Here is a 23,921-nt window from a genome sequence, read left to right as displayed (position 1 = left end):
GAAATGCTTGATGACTTTTCCAAAACCCTTTTAGTACTATAACATTTAATTTAACAAACCTACATCTTTTTTCCAAATTCTCAGTGCTTTCTCATGCTCATTCTGAAGATTAAGGAACTTTTCTTCATTTTCCTTTGCCTTCTCCCTTTGCAGCTCATTATCTCTTTGAAGTGTCTGCAATAAAATTAATTATCCAAAAAATAATCAATACCACATTAATGAATTTTGATGTGTTTTATGTTGCTTGGACCTTTGCTTCTAACATGCTGAAAGTGCCATACAGATCAGTGATAATGTGCTATCTCAACAATAATTTTCATAAATTAACAGAAAGGTGCTTATAGTTTAGCTAACAGGAAACAGGGGGAGGTTATGAAAAAAGAAATGGCTATAAAAGGGTATAAAAACACTTGCCATTATTCAGTTTCACTGCATAAGTTTTAATGTGCTGAAAAAAGTAATATAAAGTCCAGAGATGAGAAATGTGGAATGTAGCACAGTCTAGACCTTAAAAAAGTACTTAGAGAAAAAGCTACTCTGGAGAAAAACAAAAAATTAATTTTCTGCCCAGTTTTTCTATCCTAAATGGTTTATTAACCTATCCTGCATAAACTGCATAAACTTAACATTCTAAAACATCTATTGGAATGTGAAGTATTTACTATGTCTGATTATCCTTTAATTAATTTTACACAACCGAAACAGAGTAAGAATGCATTAAAATAGTAGTATAGGTTACGGTATAGGATTTTATACCATTGAATTCTACTGGCAACATTTTTTTACTTAATTGTTTGAACTTTACTGTGCCAAGTTAATGCACTTGTATAAATCAACAGTAACTTCTGGGACACCTCAGGTACTGTTGGAATTTTTATTCTATCACATTTTTACAGCAAACAACACAGAAGATAGAGGAGTTACTGCTTCCATTACCTATTATAGATGACACAAGTATATTTGATAATGTAAACATACCTTTAATGCATATAGCTATATGACCAGCTTCGTATTTATGACTCTGCTGAGCCTCTTTGAAAATCCACAAGAAAAATGTTGAGGCATTACTCCAAACCAGTTCCTTTCTACTTAATCTTTGAACTAGAAGTGAGTCTACTTCCCGATTCACTTAACAACAATTTTTTAATACCTATTTCATTTTACCTGTACCACTGATAAAAATATATTTCAAAGGTATGACACCGGACAACTCAGACTACCTTGCACTTTTATACACATAGAAAAAAGTTGCTTATATGTATATTTTCTTAAGTAATTTCTCCAACATACTATGCAATTAAAAACATGAAACAGTTCATCAATACGTTGACTGCATAATAATAAAATACACTCGTTCAATATCTTTCATGCAGTTCTACAAAGCAGTAGTTCCATGATGCTTTTTTCTGCCTCTCTAACTAAAGGATTATTTAGTCGTTGGAAATAAACGCATCTCAAATTCAGCCTCTTCTGAAGTGGAATGTGTTATAGCATAGCTATAGGCATAACAAGCAGCAGATTAAAGTACAAACATGACTGCAGAAAGAGTAGTTAGCTGTCCCACCCAAGCTTTCCTTGAAAAATCTCCACTCCCAAAGCAAACCTTAGCTTTGTTTCCATTTAGTGCAAGAGACCACCATGTAAGTATGCCTACTGGGTCCTAGGCCCTCCCAGTTTGACAGCCTTTGCTTACCAAACACTCGAAAAAACAAACATTTAAAAACAAACTGTCTCAAGTGCCTTTGACTGTGCTTTGTCACATTTAAAACTTTAGTAAAGCCAATACTATGAAAAAGGAACTGGAGAACTCTGAAGAGTCACAATGAACTAGTGTGACTATTGCCCAGAACGAGAAGTACCTTTTCTTGGTTTTACAGCACTCTGGGAGCTAAGAAATTCAAATTATGAAGATTTAGTACTCTAAGTTGACTAAATGCAGCAATCTAGACATCTGAAATCAGTAGCTTCTCTTCCACTCACTACAGTTTTATCCAATAACGCAGAAAACATTTATCTAGTTTCCAACTGAAAACAAACTCATATTTAACCTTGCTTTTTAGTCAAAAAGCAAAATTCATATATTCATACTGTGGCAGAAGGCCAACTGCTTACATTCATACAATGAAACAAAGGAACAAAAGTATACGTGCACACGAAGTTTAATTTGAAACTACCCAAGATAGAAGTTCAAAGCCTCTGCCTTAACAGCCCAGCAAAGAGTGGTTATAGCTATATATAGATAAACATAGTGCATAATTATTAATAGTCCCATTAATGATCTCTGCATGGCAGATATGATCAGAAAAGATAACGACCTTAATCTTCTGTGCGCTCGGCCAATCTGACTGCAAATGTAATATAGAACATGAACTGTTCTTAATCCCTTTTTCACAGCCTCAAAGAGAAACTGAGTAATGCTTCAACTCAACTCTCTCCAACATGACTACTGAGCACCTGAAACATAAACATAACAGACAACACGACAAGGAATGGCTCAAGACATGATCATTTTTAGGCCCTATGCTCTGGCTCAAGCTCTGGCCCCAAAAATCTGAAATTTGAAGTATTCTCCAGAAACAAAAAATTTACAGCTACATAAAAATTAATTGTAAGAAAGAAGTCATGAAATCATTTTATTTCAGAATACTTGAAAGCAACCATACAAGTGTGCTGATTTTACCTTCCAGAAATGGCTGATCAGAAAGGCAACCTTAATTTACTTAGGGGGAAAACTAAAAGAGGGAAACCACAGACTGCATTACAAGGTTCACGTTGACAGTTAAGGAGCTGAGGGAGCAATGCAAGTGAGGTCAAAAGTTCTGAGAAGCATACAGATGTCTTTAACAGCCCCAGACTTAAAAAATACCCAACAGATAGAAGCAGCTTGTCTAATCAAGGAAAATCTGACCTGATATTCTTCTCTCAGTGCATTTAATTCACTTTCCATTTTAACATTCATTTGAGTTATTCGCTGAAGCTGCTTCTGCACACACTGTAGAGAGCTGAGAATTTCCTTGTGAACAAATAAATCCGGATACGTTGAATAACACTTGGTTGCTCAAGTTTAAACAGAAACCCATTTACACCTTTGAGATTAACATTTACTTTTATCCCGTCAGTGGTATATAAAATACTGTATATTAGAAACTATCTTATTGCAACCAACATCAACACTTGGAAAGTAATCACAACTCCTCTGAGCTCTTCCAGCCTTTTATCTAGGAAGAAGTATTCTTTTTATTGAAGATAAATTTATACTTATTTGCATTTCACATCTAGAAAACCAAACCCAGAATCACCTGACATGTCAGCAGCAGAGCTGTTTGTCTTCTTAATCCAGTACAGCATCCACTGAACGAAACAAGATAGCTTCTCTACATACAGTTCAGTGTAAATCAGCCCATAATTTAGTTAATACATTCAGTCCAATATCCAGTGAAACCAACATATTCAGTTAGTCCAGACAGTTATTTCGTAGCTCTCTATAATATAAAAATCCAGGTATTCCAACCCAAGTTCTTGGAGAAAAACATCAAATTGATCTCTGTATTAGAGCTACCCCCACCTGCAATTTACAACAAGCCAGACAAATATTAGAACAATCCTAGCAATTCACACAGAACATAGAGAAATACAGTCAATGCCTTCTCTGTTTTTGCTAACTCAAAATGACCATACGAATTTGGCTACAAACACTCCACAGCAATGTTTTTAGTGCATTCAGAGCTGTGGGAGAAATGGTGACAGAGTATATCTCGTACTGTTGTTGGTGGCTTTTTTCCCCTACATTTATTGGTATGAATTTTTTAAAAGCAGATTCAAAATGTAAATCAAGCTTACATAGATGATCCTTTATCTCCTATCCTTACACATATGCTCATTGAGTATACAAGCAAGCTGTTACTTTTGGCCCTTCCTCAGAAGGAGGCTGATGACACTTCCCCGGAACGTTACTTTAGTGAACTGCAGAACGAGAAAATAACGTCTGCAAAGCAATGTATTGTGGTAATTATTACAGGGAATAAAATTTTCATGCTGTCTGTGTTATTTGACTCTACGTATCTGGTTTGAACATTAGGATTTGCTCAGGACCTTAACAAATAGCAAGTAAGGTTGTGACAGAGGCACCTTAACACTAATCAGCTTTGGACAGGTGTAGTTTCATAATCGAAACACATAAGCTCTGTATGAATTCTACCTGGTTGCAATATCAACAGTATTGTATTAAACCGTTGGCAACCAGAAAGCACAATGGCAAGACTATCATGCAAACTTGATTGCTTATTTTTTCTCAAGAATTACATTAACAACTATTTCCACACGCATACCAGATGCCTCCAATCTGAACTCAAAGATAAAAGTTGACTTGAAACAAGGCATCAACCTATTTAATACTGCTAGCTTAGCTTCTAAACAAAGAGAATATCCCACTTTTCGGAAATTTTTTGGTAATAACACAAGTGATTTTATTTGCCAAGATGATTTAAGAATTTTACATCTACAACATATTCTTAAATAATCTTAAATAGCCAAGTTAGATTAATTACTCACTAGTTTCTCTTCTTTCATGTAAGCATTTTCCTCTTTAACTCTTCTACTGATTGCTGTCTCCTTAAAAAAAAAGGAAGAAGTAGCAAAGTGTTATTGAAGGCACTCAAAGTTACTGTTTTGGGTTACTGTAGTAATATTGCACAAATAGGATACTTAGAATCCTCATGAGACTATTTAAAATTGTAAAAACTATTTCAACTATTATGTTGAAATGTCTTTTTTTACCCCTAAAATTGCACATGCATTCCTGTTCAGATGAGTAACAGAACATATTAACCAAAATTTTAATGCGTTTAAATTCCAAAATACCATTCTGATTTTTTGTTGCAGTTCTTGAAACTGTTTTTCCTTTGCTGCAAGATTGATGTTTTCTTCTCCCACCCTGTTCTGAGATGTGACCTTGGACCTTATCAAGTCTGTAGTTACTTTCTTCAGTTCCTTAACACAGGAAACACATATAAATAGTTCATCCAGGATAGGCATTGCAATTCAAAACAAAGACAAATCTTTTAAACTATCCTGAGTCATGCCCTACTTTTAAATAATGTATGGAAACAGCTAAATAAATTAAATTGAGGAACCGAAATTTCTGAGATTGACTTGCTAAGCTTTATACTTGTCAAATGTGGCTGAAAGTTTATTTAATTGGTTAAATGTTATCGGCCTAGTATTTTGCTTTCATTGTTAGAAATACACATGACATCTCCGTATTTGCTACTTTCTCTTCATGGAAGTGAGCACTGAGTTGATATTGGTAAGGCCTCTTACACAACAGGAATAAAGTACATACTGAATTAATGGGTACGTTCCTTAGATGCAGGAGGAAAAAAAAAGAAGAACAGTGACTATCTGGTAAAAGCAGGAACCAGCTATAAATTGAAGGATCTTGGCTTTTTCCTGAAACATTAATTATTTAATCTCAGGAGAATTCTAAATTAATCTTATATTAGAAGCTTCTACAACATGATTTTCCACCTAAAATATGCCAGAGATTTTATAGTCTTCATAATCTCTTAAATATCCTGCTTCTTTTCTTTTTTTTTTTTTTTCCCTCTGGTGGGGCATTATCTGTTTTCTAACCAGTTTATTCCAAGCTCCTAGTGCAGCAAATAAACAGCAAACGCTTTGATCTCATTAAATTACAACTTATAGTTCCTGGAGTCATAAATATTGTGCCCTATTCTCCCCCACCCCTCCCATTCTGCTACAAGGTAGTCTGTTTAATATCGCTCTCTCCTTGAGCGCTCTGACGTTTACTCAGACAAATAGCAGAGGTTATGAATGCTGTTCACAGATAGTATCAAGAATTCTTCATGATGCCATAGTGGTGAACCACGCATTCAGAATGGTAATAGTTTTATCTAACAACTAAGTTTGGTCTGTTTAACTTTTCTTCACAAAACCGGAATTCCATCTTATCACAGACCAACGGGTTTAACTGCTCTGGACAAAATCAAATAACAGTACAAAAGAAAAGGGAAGATTACGTTGCTGAAATTTACAAACACAAAGTTATGGAAAATACAAGCATAGATACCCCTTCTAAATAAATCATTTTGTTTCCTCGAGGCTTTATTTCTCATGTACTTAAGCCATAAATATATCGAAAATGATCTAGCAAGGACTAAGTGTAATTGCAGAATCTATTATAAAATTCAGAGAGTACAAAGCTTTACAACTGCAGTATTCGGTAAGCTAGGAAGGCTTTTTCCACCTTTGCCAAAAAAAAAAAACAAAGAATCATCTTCTAATTGTACTGTTTTTACTAGAATAACCAGAGTTCTTACATTTAAGAGGCAGGAGGTGCGAGCAGTGTTAGCTTTGTAAAACTGAAGTGCACCACACCGATCTTAGACAAAGAATCAAATTCATGGTACACGCTCTGTGTGTGTGTGCAGGTGCAGAAGCCTGCTATGGATCTGAGATACACTGAGCAAAATTCAAAGCATATTGTGTGGTGAGTTACCACTTATTTAGTGGCAGGGAAAGCCAAGTCATACAAAGTAAATCATGCTTTTGCAGTAGAAGAGGTAACATACATAGCAGGTGGATACGCATAACCTCTCCAGAATAAAACCCACATCTGCTCATCTGCCTAAGCTGTGAGCAGAAAAACACACTGAAAATATCCCACAGAAAGAACCAACACAAACCAGGTCACCAAAAATAATGGGAAAGTTTACCACAGTGACTGGCAGCATAAGCTACGTAGCTGTCAGAATAATTTCAATGCATGCATACATATGCCTATTTTCTTGTATTCTGAAAGTAAACAAAAATTCAGCCCCTCCTTGCTTCCTTTTCTAGCAGCTTTCTGCCACTAATACAATCAATAGAGAATTTACACAACTCTATAAATTGAGTCTCGAAAATAATTTTATCAGTTTCAGGGGAATATTAAGAAAAACAAAGCTTTAAATCTATTCCTTCTGTGTGTTGCTAGCAACCAACACTCAGACACATGGTTTCAAGCCAGCTTAAAAGTAGAGTATCACAAAAGAAGCAGTCCTGTTCTTTAAATGTATTTTTCTTTCCTTTTACTAGTCGATCTAAGCCATAACTCGCTCCTTTGGTTTATTTATTTTTGTACAATTTGATCAACAGAAAATTTTCATTCTACTCTTCCTCAGGGCCACACAAACGTACACGTCAGCATCAAGTGGTAGCACATAACTAAAAAAGAAGCCAGCACAGCCATATGTAACTGCTTCCCAAGACAGCAATCATACCTCATGCAAACCGAAATTTTGTCCCAAGTAACAACCACATCTTATTGCATTCTCAAATCAGTGCCATAAGCTCATTTGGTAATCTGTCAGGCCTTAAGCAGCTTAGCTCTTTTTCAAAGGTTTGTTTCATTCTACTGCTTTTAGCAGTCAGATATCAAAGCAAACACTTTCACAACACTTCAAAAAAATCCCCTACATTGACTATGTGTTCAAATTCAAAAACAAATGTTGCTGAAAAGAAAACTAAGCCAAGCTATCTATCAGAAGCAGACTGGTAAGCAGACAAGGCAAAGAGCAAGCTACCACCTCTCCAAATACTTCTTTCCACAAATTCCAGAAATTCTTGTGCAGAATGGACGTCAATTTAAATCAGGTTTTTCTGTTCTGCGTATGACTAAACAGGTCCATCATATGTCATTTCACTAAACTTGGAGATTAGTTTACTGTTTATCCATAAATTTTGACTAGAATTCACCAGCTTCATATTCCCATTAAGAATAAGAGGTCATTGCGGTCTGAATGAAAACAAAGGTTGAGGTAAGACCTAACAGCTCACAGGCAGTAACATCTGTTAGAGGTCTGTCAAGTATCCAACACGGATAAAACCAGTTCCTTAAGATATCACAACTTGTACTGCAGATTTAAAGACTACTTTCAGCCTTGTAGCAACCGAAGACAGCCTGGCAATCCTTCTTCCAAACTCTTCTGAATACCAGAGTTTCCTCAGTGCTCTGGATCTGTTAGAAGTCAGGTCAGATCAACAACGGATACATGACCCGATAAGGGAAAACACCTCACTGCTGTCTCTTGCAATGGTTACTGTAAGTCAAAGGTAACTGCAGTGAAATACAACTAGCTCAGAGCAATTCTTTGGGAGTCAGGAACTATTGTTCTAGTTGCCTCTACAATGACCCAAGAGATGAGCCCACCACGTTTCACTAAATAAAGTTGTGCTGAACTTAATGTTGTTACACGAACACATCAGCCATGCACGTTCATACCACTTAACTTCCATAGATGTTCTATAAGATGCAACTTAGAAACTGTCCAAATAAGACATGGAAAAATGGGATGCAATTTTTACCATCTTGTTTGATTTACCAACTATTTTCACAGAAATACTGCTTTTTCATAAAAAAGGCATGTCATCCTTCTATACGCTATGTACAACTTCTATTTACAAGACTTACTTTACAATGAGCAAGGAAAAGATTTTCCCAATGAACTAAAAAAACTAGATTAAATTTCTGGCTCCTTCTTTTGTTTACCTAGCAGTATTTCATTATAAATTTATCACCCAAGAGCTTAAGAGTCAAAAGCATGACTTCAAAAAATAGAAATGGATCAAGCAAAATGTTTAGTAACTAAAATACACAAAACGTTATTAGTTTATCTCACACCTCTGTTAGTCACAAATTTAATTACATGAAATTTTTCTTAACATAATTTATTTTCTTAGCTCTCCAGTTACTTACCCTTGGGAGACTTCTATGCATTTAATTATTCTTAGTTTCCTAATTAAAAGCCACAACTCTAATTGGCTGTAATGCTTGAAAGTTTCTAAAGCCTCCTGGAATATCGATATTTACAACACATTGTTCATATAGGTCATCACTCACAATCCTCAGCGCGTTTTCTTCTTTCACCCACCAAATTTGTTGAAATATCTAGTAAAAAATATTGAATCAAGTGTTCGAGAAGGTGTGGATGAAACAAATGAGAATGAAGCTTAGTAGGAAATCAAGCAGATAAAAATAACCATGCATTGGCAAAGCAAGGGATAAACCAAACTTGCTGGATTTCTGGGTGGCTCCGTGTGGAGCGACTCAATCCTCACAGGTCTCATCCAAGCTGGGATGTTCTACAATTTGTTTCCTTTCAGAAATCCTCACAGAATCAGAAAGAAAAAATATAGCATACAGGAAAGAGGGGATAGGAAAACAATGAGGTTCAGAGGATGTAGTGTTTACACAATAGAATTTTGTCTTCAGATGGTCTCATCTCTTCTCACGGCAACATTTAAACAAAGTTTAAAGGCAACAGATAACTTTATTCTTCCTCCTTTTATTTAAGTCAAATAGTAACTAGCAAATACCAGCTTCAAAATAGAGGAGGGGCAGGAAAATGCTCAATTTCGTCCATAGCATCCCTTTGACCTAACTCAGTCACCCTGCCTCAAAACTCTCACAAAACTCTCACTTTTGACAGAGATTCAACTAGCTGTATAACTGTACGTTGAAAATAGCGGCTTGCTTCTATGACTCTTTCTACCCATCCTGTTATATCTGCCTTTACCTACACTGAAAAGACTGTTGTTACCCTTCCATATCAGATGGGAGATGCAGTGACTACACAGTGCAGAAAGAAGAGAGATGGACAACAATTAACAAGAAACAAGTAGGCCACTGTAGAGGTAAATGAAAATCCAGTCACCTGAAGCATCTGTGTTTAAGATCGGAAACCAAGACAAATTTAACCATTAGCAATAGAATGAAGAACAATTCTACACTGCTTATACTCTACTTCTATTAATAGTAAAGCAGCTTGAAGAAGGCCAGAAGTCCACCTGCACACTATGAAATGAATACAGTACTTACTTCCTTCAGATTACTTATTTCAGTCTCTTGTCTTCTATTCACCGATGTTAGTTTCTTATTGAGCTGTATTGCTTCCTGTACTTTAAACAGAAGTTGACATGTTTATGTATACACTTCCACATTTAAAGTATTATTTGATTAATAGCTGTTATGTATGTGAGCATAATGCCTAAAGTAGTTCAACAACTTCTTGGAAAGCAGCTAAGATGCTAAATACAACTCAAGTTACCTGCTTATATATTACGATCATACACGAATGCATTACAGCAGATAATACCAATTGTGCTATTCCTCAAACAATTACTTTCTTTCTAATTTCACTCTGTCATTTGGTGTCACTTGATTCAAATTACTTCCCTGTTAACAAAACATTAACAAAAGAAAAAAACTCCAAAAAAATAATTAATGCCTTCTGGTACAACTTGGGCAAAATTTGGTGAAGTTTTCAGCAAGGGTCACGTATTCACACTACTTTTAAAATGCTAATAATGGGACACCGTTAAGGCAATAAAGTAAATTTATTATACATTGCAGCATTTTACATCAAAGTGAAACATCAGTTTTCACTTTCTTACACTCTGACATGTTGCCTTAATATAGCAAATAAAGACCAAACAGCTTAGAAGTGTAAACAATTTGCATAATAAACAGCTCACACTTAGTGCATAACTTTTTCCCTGACAGCAGTTTCTTGCTCAGAATTTACAGTTAGCCTACACGCCTACTGCAGGTCTTACATCCTGCAGTGCAAATTGAATTCCCACTGCAGTAAAAGACAATGCAGTTAAACAGGTGAATAGATCGGCTTCTTGAACAGAGTGATCATTTTGCAATCACTGATAAATATGCAAAGAAATACGGCAAAATCTGTAGTTAAAAGAAAAAAATACTACGAGTGTTATTTTTCTAATGAACTGCAAAGAGACTATTCTGTATATGGCATATAATAGAAAAGCTTTGCCCAGTGTAAATTAAATGAAAGCACAGCATTGTTGCCTGTTTTTTTGTTTTTTTTTTTTTTGAGAGAGAGAGGTTTAATATTTGACAGTTAAAACAAATAAAAAGCAATTAAAAAAAACATACCTTGAATTATTATAAAACCCCAAGTACCCTTAAACCACGTTACCTATTGAACCAGACTCCGTCTGGAAAATTATGTGGTTTTACGCGGAAAAAAGCTTTCAAGTTTTGGGGGTTTTTTCTGTTTCTTTTTCAGTTATACAACTGGTCCTTCCTTTCTTTAGGAAAGAGTTCTTAACGGATGAACACTGCAGGTATGCAAAGCAATACATACGCACTTTTTACAAGTAGTACACAAATACCTATGCAGACACTGCAGTGCATTACTTCATGCTAATACAAGATTTTCCTCAAATTATTAAGTACCAAACATCATATGAATGTGATATTTTTATTACTCAATATATCAGTTTTATGTCTTACGGATGGAAAAAATTTAATTAGACTAAAAAGGGCACATGGAATAGTATGTTTTTTAGTAGATTAACAAATAATTTGGTTATGTTTTGACATTAGAATGGGGTTAACAAACACATTCGTAAAGCTTTAAAGCCACATAGCCACGATAACTATGTGGAGTTAATCATCCATTCTACTTACTGAAGTATGTTCAAGTCTCTATATTTCTACATGTTAAATATTTTTTATGTATTTACATAACTAAACATTACATTTCATTAATGCCTTCTGTCCATTTCCCAACATTAACTTAAATCCCAACAGGATTGCTTTTCTATTACTTGCCAGTTCCTTTACTTTCATCTCCTCCTTTGTGCCAGTACACTTGTTTATGTCTGCTGAACCACAACAGAAAGCTGACCCACATTATACCTAAAGATTGTTTGGAAAGAGCAGGTCTGCTACTGGATGAATTCGAACACAAATCAGTTTTTCAACATATGGTCACACACACAGCTGTAGCAGAAAAGAGCAGAAGTACAGGGCCTGTGCTGCTTAACCTGACACTGTCACAGAAACAACACAGAAGCAGTGTTGATGCTTGGCACATCATAGGTACTATTTTTTTAATCTTGTCACATCTCCAACTTAGTGTTGTCAAAAATAAAGAAAAAAGAATACTGGAGGACACTTAAAACATACATACCACTGTGCTCTAGTTTTCCATGAACATCATTGATGGTTCCAAACTGACATGCAATAGTAGCATAACACCTCTCAACTTCATTCAGTTTCTTATGATGCTCTTCTCTAGCTGTTAAGTGCATCTTTAATTTATGATCCTGTTAGAATCAAAGAAAGCACCTGCTGACTGACACCAACTTGCATGTGTAAATCAGCACTCCAAATGCTTATCAAAACAGCATAAACAAAAACATTCTCAGGGTATCTTCAGTTGTCTACTTCATATCTGATTATCAACTCCCACTTCCAGACTGCGTTTCAATATATTTTCCCATGTTCTCCCTTTTATTCAGAACTTACTTGTAAATGCACGCAGGATTGTATTAACTGTTTTCAAAAGGCGATTTCAAGTTCTCCTTTGTTACATGGCTTACTCTAAACATGCTATTCTACCCGTCACTGTATTGCCAACACAGCCTAGCATGCTAATAGTGCCTCTATCTGCCTGTGCTTCATACCTGCCCTCCTGCACTACCATTCAGAGCAGCACCGCATACTCTTATCCCCTTGATGTAGGATGTCCCTGGAATTCAACACTGTCCAAGCCCCACACCCAGCCAAACTGGCACTATTAAGCAAAAAATATTCAGGATTTTTTTTTCCTGTTTGTTTTGTTTTTGTTTGTTTTTGTAAAGACACCAGTACAAATATCATCATCCTATTATGGACCTACACACTTGCATTACCGTTTGGCTTAAGTACACAAGGACAACTTTGTTGGGCTACAGGGTGGTACAGATACTAACTCAAACAGAAGTCCTGTTTTTCAAGACAAAGTCAATCAAAGAACAGGGCCATGAAGGAGCTTGAGCACTTGACGCAAGTAAAGGCCGACCAAGCTGGTACTAGCTAGCTTGGAGATTCTCACACAGCTGAAGTTGTACAAGTACCTTGGAACGGTGAGAATAAGGAAAATGAGACAGACTCTCCTCAGCAGTGCCCAGCGGTCAGGCATTAAAACACACTGCACAGACAGGCTGTGCTTTCCACCTGCGGAGATATTCAAAACCCACCTGGACACAGCCCTGAGCAGTCAGCTCTAAATGCTTCGAGCAGGCAGTGAGCTGCAGAGGTGCCAACCAGCCTCATGATCATAATTAGAAAAGGGAGAGTGCAAGGACAGTCTATTTCTAATCCACAGTAGAGCAACACAGTAATGAAAACTATTTGGGCCAAATTCATTCCAGTGGGTAAATTCAGGTTACACAAAGATGCATCTGGCCCAGGCTATTCAGCTTCCGTAAGGCTTTCTTCCCATATAGTAACAAATGCAATACATGTCCAAGCATCAGAGGATAATAAAAGCTCACCGTAATCAAAAGAAATAACCAACGTAAGGCTAGCAAAACAGGATATACAATACAAATTTCTCATGTTTTATAAGGTATGAAATTAAACACACCACAGCAAATAGAAAGTCATAATGGAAGCACTGGTAAAGAAACACCACCACTTGAAGAATCGCTGCGCAAAATGTAGGCTGTGAATTTTCTAAGCTTCCTTTTTTTCTTAATAAGCAAAAATTTTGGAAAAGCTGTGCTTAACTAATGCTAGGATGCAGGCTTCACAGAAATAAACAATATCTTTTCTGTTTCTCCCGACAATAATTCAGATGCACTTACTCTAAGCAAGCGATGAATAAGGGAGCCTAGTCAATATGAAACTTGAACAACTTCTGGCAAGATGTGAGGTTTTGCACTTTTGTATGAATGTTCTTAACATGCTTCCACTTTCTTTCGTAAGTCAAAAAGACACCATTATCCCCTCCTCCTCACCAGAGAAATAGAAATATGCCTTCTAATTTTCCTAGTCTCTCTCACGAGAAAACGAAGTGGTCTGCTATATCCTCAAAAAAGTTCTATTAAGAGTTTACCACTGGTCTAAAATGATTTTTGCTGGCAAGCTGCTCTCCAGCCGCAGTGCACAAAAACAAGCAGTTTCATTAACCTGTGTTTATGGATCTTCTCATCAAGGTGAAGAGATCTTGAAACATCTTCCGTGGAAGAAAATAATTAAGAGACAATAAAGAAACACTGGGAGACTCCACAGGATAGGGAGGATCTGACCCAGAGCTGGATTAAGACACACAGAATCTTGGTTCTCCTTCCTGAAGTCTGATACTGCAAGAACAGGAATTACTGTCCTGGCTTCCACCAGAAATAAAGATATGCTGAGATGGGGAGTGGAACTGATTTTGGCCATATGGTTTGTTGAGGAACAATCGCTTCTTGGTAGAACTGGACCAGAGAAATAGCTCAGGGTCAGGTAGGTGACTGGAGGAAGACAAAGAAGGAATTGCTCATATCTCAAAAATATTCTGGAAATTGAGTCACTGGTCAGTGTTACTCCGTGAATCAAAAGGTGGTAACTGGGGGGTGAAAGTGTCAGAGGAACAAAGGAGTTGTTATGAAGTGGAGACGTAAGGCAAGATCATATGAAAATTATGCAGATTACTACTGCCTGTAAAACTTCCAAGCAGGAAAACATTTCTGCAGTAGTTTCTCTGCTTCACAGTGCCTTTTTTTTTTTTTAAGTTACTATGGTCCGTTTTTGCCTTACCACTTCCGTCACAGTATTTTTAAACGAATAACTTAAATACAGGCAAATTCCTAGTCATAGAAAGGAATTAAATGTATTTTTAAGTTGGTTTGTTTTTAATAATCCAGGATAAGCATGTTATTTTAATTCATTTTCATTCATCCAGAATTTATTTTTCATTGATAACTACCTCTGTATTCGAGAGCTAAACGGTGACAGAGATGCTCTCAAGGAACGCCTACAATGTGAAGTTGGTAGAAATTCCCAGACATATTTAGGCTGAAGAGCACTCAAATGGCTCCTGGGCACAGTTCAGAAGGCTGACTACTGTCAACTGTCTTCTATTTGGATGCAGTTTTCCCTCTTTTAACGAATAGCAGAGATTAATGTAACTACGCCATTTCATATTTCTTGAATTCAGCTTCAATAAATTGTCTCTCAAACATATACTTCATTGATAGAGATACAGTTCAACTAGACTGACTACCAAGCACTCACAGTTACTCACCCCACCTACTCTACTCATTAATATCAGTGCACTGAATCGCTGCCATACAAACAGCTACATCTCCCCGTTAACTACACTGAGAACTTCCACTCCACATTTATTTTTCTCAATCATACACAAGAGTTAGTCTCTAAGCCAGACAAAGCTCATCTCATTCTTGTTTTTAGCATTGCAACATATATTGAAGGTTAGGTACTAAAAATTAAAATTGAATTGAGAAGTAACTTTAAATGCTCATTTTCTCAGACGTGCTCAAGATCAGTCAACGCATATTCACAGGGGAACGCATGAATAGATTAATTTTACTAGCAGAGTAGAAAATAAACAAAAAACACATTTGCTTTAGTTTTACACTCTCACAGAGTCCTAGCATTTTGCATTGTATGCACCAGGAGATAGCAAAGGACAAAACAAAGACCTGACCAAGACCATTTTCCCCTAGCTACTCCTTGATTTCAGCAGTACGAAAACAGTACAACGCAGAAGCCACATCTAAGTTTCTTCTATCAGACAACTAGCTTTGTCGTGGTCATCCTGCAAAATTCTGCATCGATATGCAATCACATGCAAAGTGACAGTAACACAAAAATTGGTATTTTTTTGTGTAAAAAAAGAAAAACTGAAGAAAAAGGCTTTTTGTGCATCCTATATAGCCTTTCAATACAGAATAAAAACCAACTACTTTTTCAAAATTATAGCACATCTCACATGACATGAGCACTATAATTCTCACAAAACTTCACTGGGGATGGGGAGTGGCACGCTGTTTTAGCACGTGGAGTTCAATATATTAATCGAGTGCCAGTACTAGATTAAAAGAACAGAACTGAACTAAAAGAACAAAACGGGAATGAAGTGGCACATCGAGCTCCAGCACATACAAAAGCTACTTTACTGACTGGCAGGGTTTCTAAGTGCCAGACATAAACTAGACAGTGCATTATCTTACTTTCAAAGCACTAGCCAGAACAAAATCTTATCTTGAAGAAACTACAAACTGAAACGTAGATTAGTCTCAAAAATCCACTCTACTTCCGAATATTTTGCCATTTACTATAATAAAGACTCTACACAGGCTTTTGATCCATTGAACACACCATTTACTTCTGAGCAACTGCTGAAGGAATGGGTAGTAGAATCTGTCCCAGTCTAAAACTGTATTAGCCCACTAATGAGTATGGTTGCAGTAGAAAATGAACTTCTAATTACCTGGTGTTTTTGTCTTTTTTATCTTGAGCATACATGGCCAGACCATATGTATTAGGTCTAGTGCTACATGCAGAAGGGGAATTGTAATAGTTTTTCCCAAACTCAGTAACATTTTTTGTAATCGCACTCTGTATCAAAATCACAGAACACGAACATTTTCATAATATTAAATCATTGTTGATAAAAAGTTTGCTTAAACATATGAAAGGAAGGTAATTATTTAAACAATACAGATCTATTTCTACCTTCTAGTAAAGTTCTTGTGATTTAAATGCTCTCATTCATATGGAAGACTGAACTTGCAAAATATTAAAGGTAATACGTGAAATGATCTAAATGTAAATTCAATCGTTTTGTATATTTTAAGCAACTCCCTCGATCAAATTTACTTTAAGAATAAATGCAAGTTAAAAGTGAACTAAGACGAAACACATTTTATGTTGCCTTTGATCTTTAACTTGTAGCCTTATCTCCCAGGTCAGAGGGCACATTATTCAATTTCACCATATTTTGTGTAAAACCACTGTAGCGTTGAAGATGACTTTCAGTACAAATGTCATGGTACTTAAAGCTAAACTGGACCCTAGTTTTTTTTAAGCTTCTTAATTAAAATCACAGTTTATAATGGTCTGACAATATTATCTTTATACTTTCCAGTTGAGCAGCAGCAGAATTTTCACAGCATTTATTCAATCAAGCTTAGCAATGTTTCTGCAGCTCATTCTTTCACTTCCTAAAACAGACAACGGGGTTCAGAGTAACTAAGCTGTCACTCTATATAAATTTATTCTCTGTGTCAAAGGGAGTAAAGTGGATTGGATGAAATCTAAACCGTTCAGGAGAACCGACGTTAAGAAGTAATTCTGAACAGGGGAATGAAAAAGGGAGAAAAAAACCAAGACGACTTTTACTTTGAGAAAAAACAACAGCAAAAAACTGCCTTCAATTCTCGACTACTTCTTTGGGATGAAGGTCCTACGAGTACAAGGATAATAAGATCAGGTTCTCCAAATTCCAATTTTTGCCCATGAGAAAAGGATTCCCGTGCCCATCTATAGGAACTAACATACTAATTATACTATAACGCATGACGGAGTTTCGCATGATAAACCGCAGCTACCACAACACAACACAAGAAACTAATACTGTATTTGAAAGTTGTTTAGGTTCAAAGGAAATATTGCCACTTTTATTTGTATTGTGATCTATCATCCAAGTACGTGAGATTGTGTTATACTATCAACTGCCATTCTTTTTTCGTTACAACTGTTACTTATATTACTTTCTTACCATTTCATTCAGTTTCTTTTGTAACGTGTATTTTGAAATCTGTAAAACAAAGAAGAGCTATTAACTGAATTGCAGTAACAATTTTTTCTGAAGACAAACTGCATATTTCTTAACAATTCTCAAACCTAAGATTTAATTGCCAATCCGATACAGTAACATGGTGTTCAAATTAATAGTTTAACTATTTCTTTTATTATAGATTCACTTTATAAAACTTGTTAAAGATCTGAATTGCACACTTAAACTCCATTTAAAAATTAATACATCGATTTGTATCTACAGTAGTTTTGAAAAATGCATAACACCTATGTTCTCTGTCATGTATCACAAAAATGAAGTGTAATGGGACTACAGCAATAAACTCAACCCTTAAACTAAACAGAAAGCAGAAGTAAGAATGGAAGCATTTCCTTAAATTCTGGAAGAATAAAGTGGGTTTTCTTCTGGGGAAAAAGCAATAGATGTTGCAAAGAATGCGATATAAAGACACATTGTACTAATCTTGCATGTTTTAAAAACACAGAGTTCACATTGGAAGTCATTAACATTATTTTTCATACACCATTGGCATCACAGAATTTTGGTTTTTACAATATTTCAATCTCCAGGTCTTTAGTCTTAACTGTTTTTTGAACACCCTAACATCTACTGACAATGCCTAAAATAAAAGTAAGAGAAGTATCAATGAACCCAGTGTGTGTAAATATTACAGAGCAATCATTTTTAAGATAGCATTCTGACTTTAGAAATGGGACTATAGCACTGAATTAGAAATTGCTCACTCATTTTTAACTGATTTACAAACAATTTTACAAAAAAAAAAAAAGAGTCCACAGGTTCTTCAGGCTACAGCAGCATTTTCAAGATCCACACTATACTATTAGACACTTGATCTGTACTCTCAAGTGAGCAATAAATAACGCTAAACTTTAAGACAAACAAACTTAAAAACAACAAGCAGCAGAATCTTTTCAGTACTTGACGTGATTTCTGCTATGTCAAGGGTTAAAGAAGGTAACAAAATCCTTTACCTATTATAAGAGAGTGTTACTAAGCACTAAATATATAGAACAATCATTCATTATTACCCATTATTATATATAAAGGAAAAAGATACAATAGCGAAGTTACTTCAGAGCATACAAGTTTATTATTAACATGTCCTTTGTATGTAGTAAGAGTAGTTCTCTTTACACAGTAAGATTTAAACATATAAAACAGTTACTTCTACTGGAAGCAAATAAAGACATAACCAAAACATAAAGACTTAACCCCTGCCTCGGCAAGTGTCAGTTTCTGATTTCGTCCAACCTTATCTCATCTGTCCATACTTACCAAATCACTCAATGTATACGCTTAAAACTTAATAAAGGAGCATTTCAGTTCTCATAACGGAGGCTCTCACTGAATGATGTGCTTCTAGCATGTGCCTAAATACTGTCTGGGAATGCACAGATGAGCATTTCTTTTTATTCTTTAGAGCTTACTGCAAAACTAGGCTATCCCATCTACATCCAAAACAACAAACATATGACAAAATACGTCTCTCTGAACTGAAGATACATTCAGATGCAGAAACCTGACTACATCTTAAAGCTATTGTTTGTATGCAAACATGGATAATTGTTATTTTAATGTCAAGTTTTAAATTTAAGATTTAAGTTTCCAGGCAGGTGAGAAGAGAATAGTACAAGCATAAAGGAATATTGTGGAAAACAAGGAAGAAAAGTAAGTCATATTTTACATGCCATTTGGGTTTTGGAATCTGTGCATTCTTCTGGAATTAAAGAACTTTAGCTGACAGTATGCTTGAAACTGAAGGTTAAAACAAAAACTCAATGTTAGAAAGTGAGGTATGAGCATACCACGTATATTAAAGGGGATGGTCTTAAAAACTCTCTGAAAAGTAACTATTTTCTCTGGGGTAGGAGAGGGGCATGTGGAAACAATATTTGAATATCAACAGTGTTTATTTAACGAACATAATAATTTACCTGTAATTCTTTTAACGTTTCTTTCAATCCATTGATTTCTTTTTCTTTTATTTCTACAGCAAGTTGGTATTTTCCCTTTCAAAACATAATCTGTACTTCAGGATTTGGGCAGGAAACATTTTAAATGATAAAAGCTTAACAACAAGAATGTTACAAAGATAAAAAATAATTCTGCTAAATATTTTGAAATATTCATCTATATTGCCGTTAAGAGAAAAGTGAATGCATGATAGTATATTTTGATCACTTAAAACAAGCCTGCCAAAGGCAGAACTAAAATATTTACATCTAATAAAGAAAATCTTACAGATTAAGAAAGCATAACAGTAGTTGTCAAGAAGCTATAGTTGGTAACTTTAGTTAAGGCCACAGTAAGAAAAATACTTCAATTATATTATAATGTACTTCATACGTGCTTAGTTACGTAACATTACAACTTGCCTATGTGTCCCTAGTTGGCAAATACTGAATTAGAACCAAGTACCTTTTCTTCTTCCATGGCAAACATCCTTGCCTGTAACTCGATTCAGTGGCATAAAAAAAAGAAAGGAAACAAATCAATGCTGCACTTAGAATTACTCTTATTCACACAAATTTACAAGACAGTATATTTTATTACTTTGCATAGCTCTGTCCCTGATATACGTGTATCTTGTATATATATATACACAGACTGTTCTACAGCAGCAGCAAGCTGGTGCATCACAAATTTTTTTTTTTCCAAGAAAGAACGAACTGCTGTTTTTTGTTATATGATTGAAATTTGTAGCATTAGTGATAAAATTACTCGTCTCCATGTGTAACAGTTTCCGTTCCTATCACTGCTCAATATTAACAGATAAAAACACAAACCTAACTGGAACGACTGAGGCACTCTTTCAGATATTGAATTATGTTATACTGCAGATTTTTCCTTAATTTTAATGAACAAATTTCCAGAAGACATGTTTTCGAAAGAGACTGGGAAGAGGGAGTGAGTATGAGGGGACACAGGATGGGACACAACTAACATACAACAGGTTTTAATTAAGTTCCCATAGCAATTTTTGGGAAAGAGAATCTCACAAAGAGCAGCTTTACTATGAAGAACTGTCAATTGAAGCATGTCTGGATCTAAAAAACAGACTTGGTTTTTTTGAGCTGTCATATTCTCAACTCTTAGCGTCTAGGCTGGAAGGATTTATTTTGCTACCTGCTTTTTAAAAGCTGCCATGGCTTCTTTATTTTGTTGCTGTAACGTGTCTGTCTGATGCTGCAGAGTATCCTGCTCATGGGAAATAACAACAATCCTTTAAACAATCTTACAGCAAAACATATTGGTCTTTTAAGAGAAACACTACTCATCTCTTACATAACTTTAGGAAGACATCTCTGACTAAAAGCAAAACCTGAGGACGAGACGGGATATTTGTTAACCAGTATCATCTTTACAGCAGTGGTCTCTCTTCTAGTTCACAGCAAGTAGCACTTATCACCTCTAAAAGATACGTCCTTGCTGGGACTTTTAAGAGCAATTCTTAGCAATCCTACCAAGATACAGAAGCAATCCAATATCCATTGCCACCTTATGTAAGTATCTTCATGCAGTTCAAGTCATAACAGGATTTTAATTTTCACCTCCATTTATAAGAATATGAAGTTAGTCTATTTTACAGCTAAATTTTAGTAGTTTAAAAAACTACATAGAAGAGCTGAAGGTCGACAAAAAAAACCAATTAAGCATAAGGTCATAAGGTAAGATTTCCTACTTGAATTATCCTGCTGCCTGGCTTTGCTCACACACACAACCAATACGTACACAAGAATGTGAGTTAAAGATCAACTATTATTTTTGTGTTTGCTACTTTTTAATATCATAATCTCATACACTAATACACCACTCTGCAAGTTGGCAGCTTTTAAGGTCTTCAACTATCTCACTCCTATGCTCAAGACAGGAAGAAACAACCTAGGGGAAGTTATATGAAGATAGCTTTGTTACATCTTTTTACACTCTAGATACTTAAAAAAAATAAAGGTAGTCAAGAACAACTATCACAAAATGCAGATGAGCACTTAGCTAAGAAGTCTTACTGTGAAGCAACGATTATGCAATAACTGTACAAAAACAAATACAAATTCAGACTATTAGAGAGTGGCTGATGAGAAACTAAACTGAGAATTCATTTCTCATGTGAGAAGCCCATTTTCTTCTCCCCAATCGAGTTTTTCGGATACAAACTATGTTTGAATCTGCAGCAAACAGGCATTTCTTTTGAGTTCTGCAAGTGAGGGCTCACATTCTTTGAACTGAGTATGAAGGCAATCTGTGAAGGCAGAGCATTTTATATTTACATACACATTCATTGATTCATTGTGAGCTATTTACAGATGGTTCTAATTTGCATCTATCAAACAATACATACAACATGAATAATTAATGGGTAAAGAACACACTAACTAAGCTCAGAATCCAGAAATGATACATGAGTACCAGCAAATCAAATATTTTTTGTGTATTATTCCTAGCCACCACAAACAAAATTTTATAACCACAGCACTGCCAAATTAAGATGATACTTCTATAGGAATTCAAGTCTATGACAGATAATTTAAGTAAATATAAATTTGGTTTAACCAAGTTGTCTTCTATACAACTTCGTTATTGATGTAGTTTATAGCCTGATAAAAGTATTACTGAATTCTAGAATATATACTACGTTTTTCCTTCTCTTGTACATTCAAGCGATGTGTTTTACCTAAAACCTCTACCTAAGATTACTAAGTAATGTGATTGATCATACATCACTATCCCAAAAATTTAGTATTTTGCATAGGATATGCAGGATATAAAGAAGAAAGTGACTTTCCTGAATGTACAAGCAAAATCACCTATGATATTGTGATACTGCAGTAAGTATGATGTGTACTTAGCAGATTAAAAAGAAATTTTGTCCACTGATTTTTCCCTACTTAAGTAGGTTTTCCCCAACAGCAGCAACATTCTTAAAACTAATACTAAAATTTGAAAGCAAGTCTCTGTCTTAAATCAGAAAATTCTCTTACATTATCTTTATTTGAAACCAGCTCACTAAGTTGAAGATAAAACAGAACGCATACTGAACCACAGAAATGTTAGCAGAAAGGCAACCCTGAAGGAAAAATGTAAAAGAATATTTGAAAAGTCCAGAGGAGCAGCTGTCTACTTATTGAACTGTAAGTACTGTCAATATGATAACGCATTTGGAAATAACTGGGTCACAAATTCAACTTAAATTTCATACTTCTTAGCATATTCATCTTACTTAAAACTCCCGAGTAAGAAATGCATACCAGCTTGTTCCTTTGAAGTTCCTGAGTTTTACTTATGTGCTCTCCCGAAATCACTAAAATTTTTAAGTCATTGCTTACATTGGGTTTGCCATATGCAAATTAAAATCCAAGCATGAGGAAAAAAACACACCACAAAATATGTTAGCTAGCTCACTGTAAGCTCCATCTTTCTATAAATGGTAAATAGCTATTACTGTCTGGGAAAGAATAGAAACCACCCCTTTTGAACCCTGGTTATTAAGGACCGCAATGCTATGTTAAGAAAAGCAAAGAAAGGTTACAAATCGAAAGCACTGCTGCTCCTATAAATACAAAACGTTTCCTGTTTCTGTGTGCACATATATATCTTCTGGAAAAAAAAGCACATAGTTGGGATTATTAATTTAAGATGGTTAGGATGAACTCCAACAAGAAATTGTCTTCCTTTACTACTAAGATCCCAAGATCAAGGATAGACCTCAAGTTATTGTTTTTTCTGCGATCATAAAATATACAGAGTGAAGCCTTTTATCCTGTGACCCAGTGGCAAGGGTCATAGGTTTGACTGAATTTGAGAAAGGAATGGATTTCCTATGAACGCATAACCTCAGGAGCCCTTACCCTAAAAAGAATGCTAGGCACCGTACTGAAAACTTCATTCTGAGCAAAGGTGACAAACCTCTGAGTATATCTAACTTGTAAATTACTGTTAAAAAATAAACACACATGTATAAATATTAGAAAAAACTTAGTCAAAATACTACAAGTGAAGTTGTTTGTGCAACTGCAATGACATAGGCACTGGCCAAAGCCAGGCACAGTACAGAGCTGTTGCTATGTAGCTTCCCCCATGTTACTCTGTCAAGATGCCCTGTGTCCTATTTCTTCAGTATTAATATCCCTTTTGACTAAAGATTGCCAGTCGTGCCTAATATTATGATGAGGTTCTTTTGTTAAGCAGATTTTTAAATTGAGCACAATTAAAATCAATACTAGACAAACTATTGTCTACCACATTTGACTATTATAAGCGACATAAAGACTTAAGAAT

General features: G+C 35.4%; 1 protein-coding gene across 2 annotated transcripts in view; it reads right to left on the bottom strand.

The window, feature by feature from the left end:
- CCDC73 (coiled-coil domain containing 73) overlaps window positions 1-23,921 on the bottom strand; it is a 61,122-nt gene that overhangs the window by 13,644 nt on the left and 23,557 nt on the right. The window contains exons 7-16 of one of the 2 annotated variants that reach the window (XM_085223844.1): window positions 20,772-20,843; window positions 20,064-20,099; window positions 19,580-19,654; window positions 17,586-17,624; window positions 12,003-12,138; window positions 9,878-9,957; window positions 4,861-4,989; window positions 4,552-4,611; window positions 2,909-3,013; window positions 64-174 (exon numbers count right to left, since the gene is read on the bottom strand). In XM_085223844.1, the coding sequence (XP_085079970.1) occupies window positions 64-174; window positions 2,909-3,013; window positions 4,552-4,611; window positions 4,861-4,989; window positions 9,878-9,957; window positions 12,003-12,138; window positions 17,586-17,624; window positions 19,580-19,654; window positions 20,064-20,099; window positions 20,772-20,843 (843 nt within the window). Of the gene's footprint in view, window positions 1-63; window positions 175-2,908; window positions 3,014-4,551; window positions 4,612-4,860; window positions 4,990-9,877; window positions 9,958-12,002; window positions 12,139-17,585; window positions 17,625-19,579; window positions 19,655-20,063; window positions 21,674-23,921 lie in introns of those variants that run through there. The other variant, XM_085223843.1, reaches the window with a different exon arrangement.

This window comes from Meleagris gallopavo, chromosome 5, assembly GCF_905368555.1.
Source record: "Meleagris gallopavo chromosome 5, MGAL_WU_HG_1.1, whole genome shotgun sequence".
NCBI lineage: Eukaryota > Metazoa > Chordata > Aves > Galliformes > Phasianidae > Meleagris > Meleagris gallopavo.
Note: the sequence above shows the minus strand (reverse complement) of the source record. Positions and strands in the feature narration are given on the sequence as shown.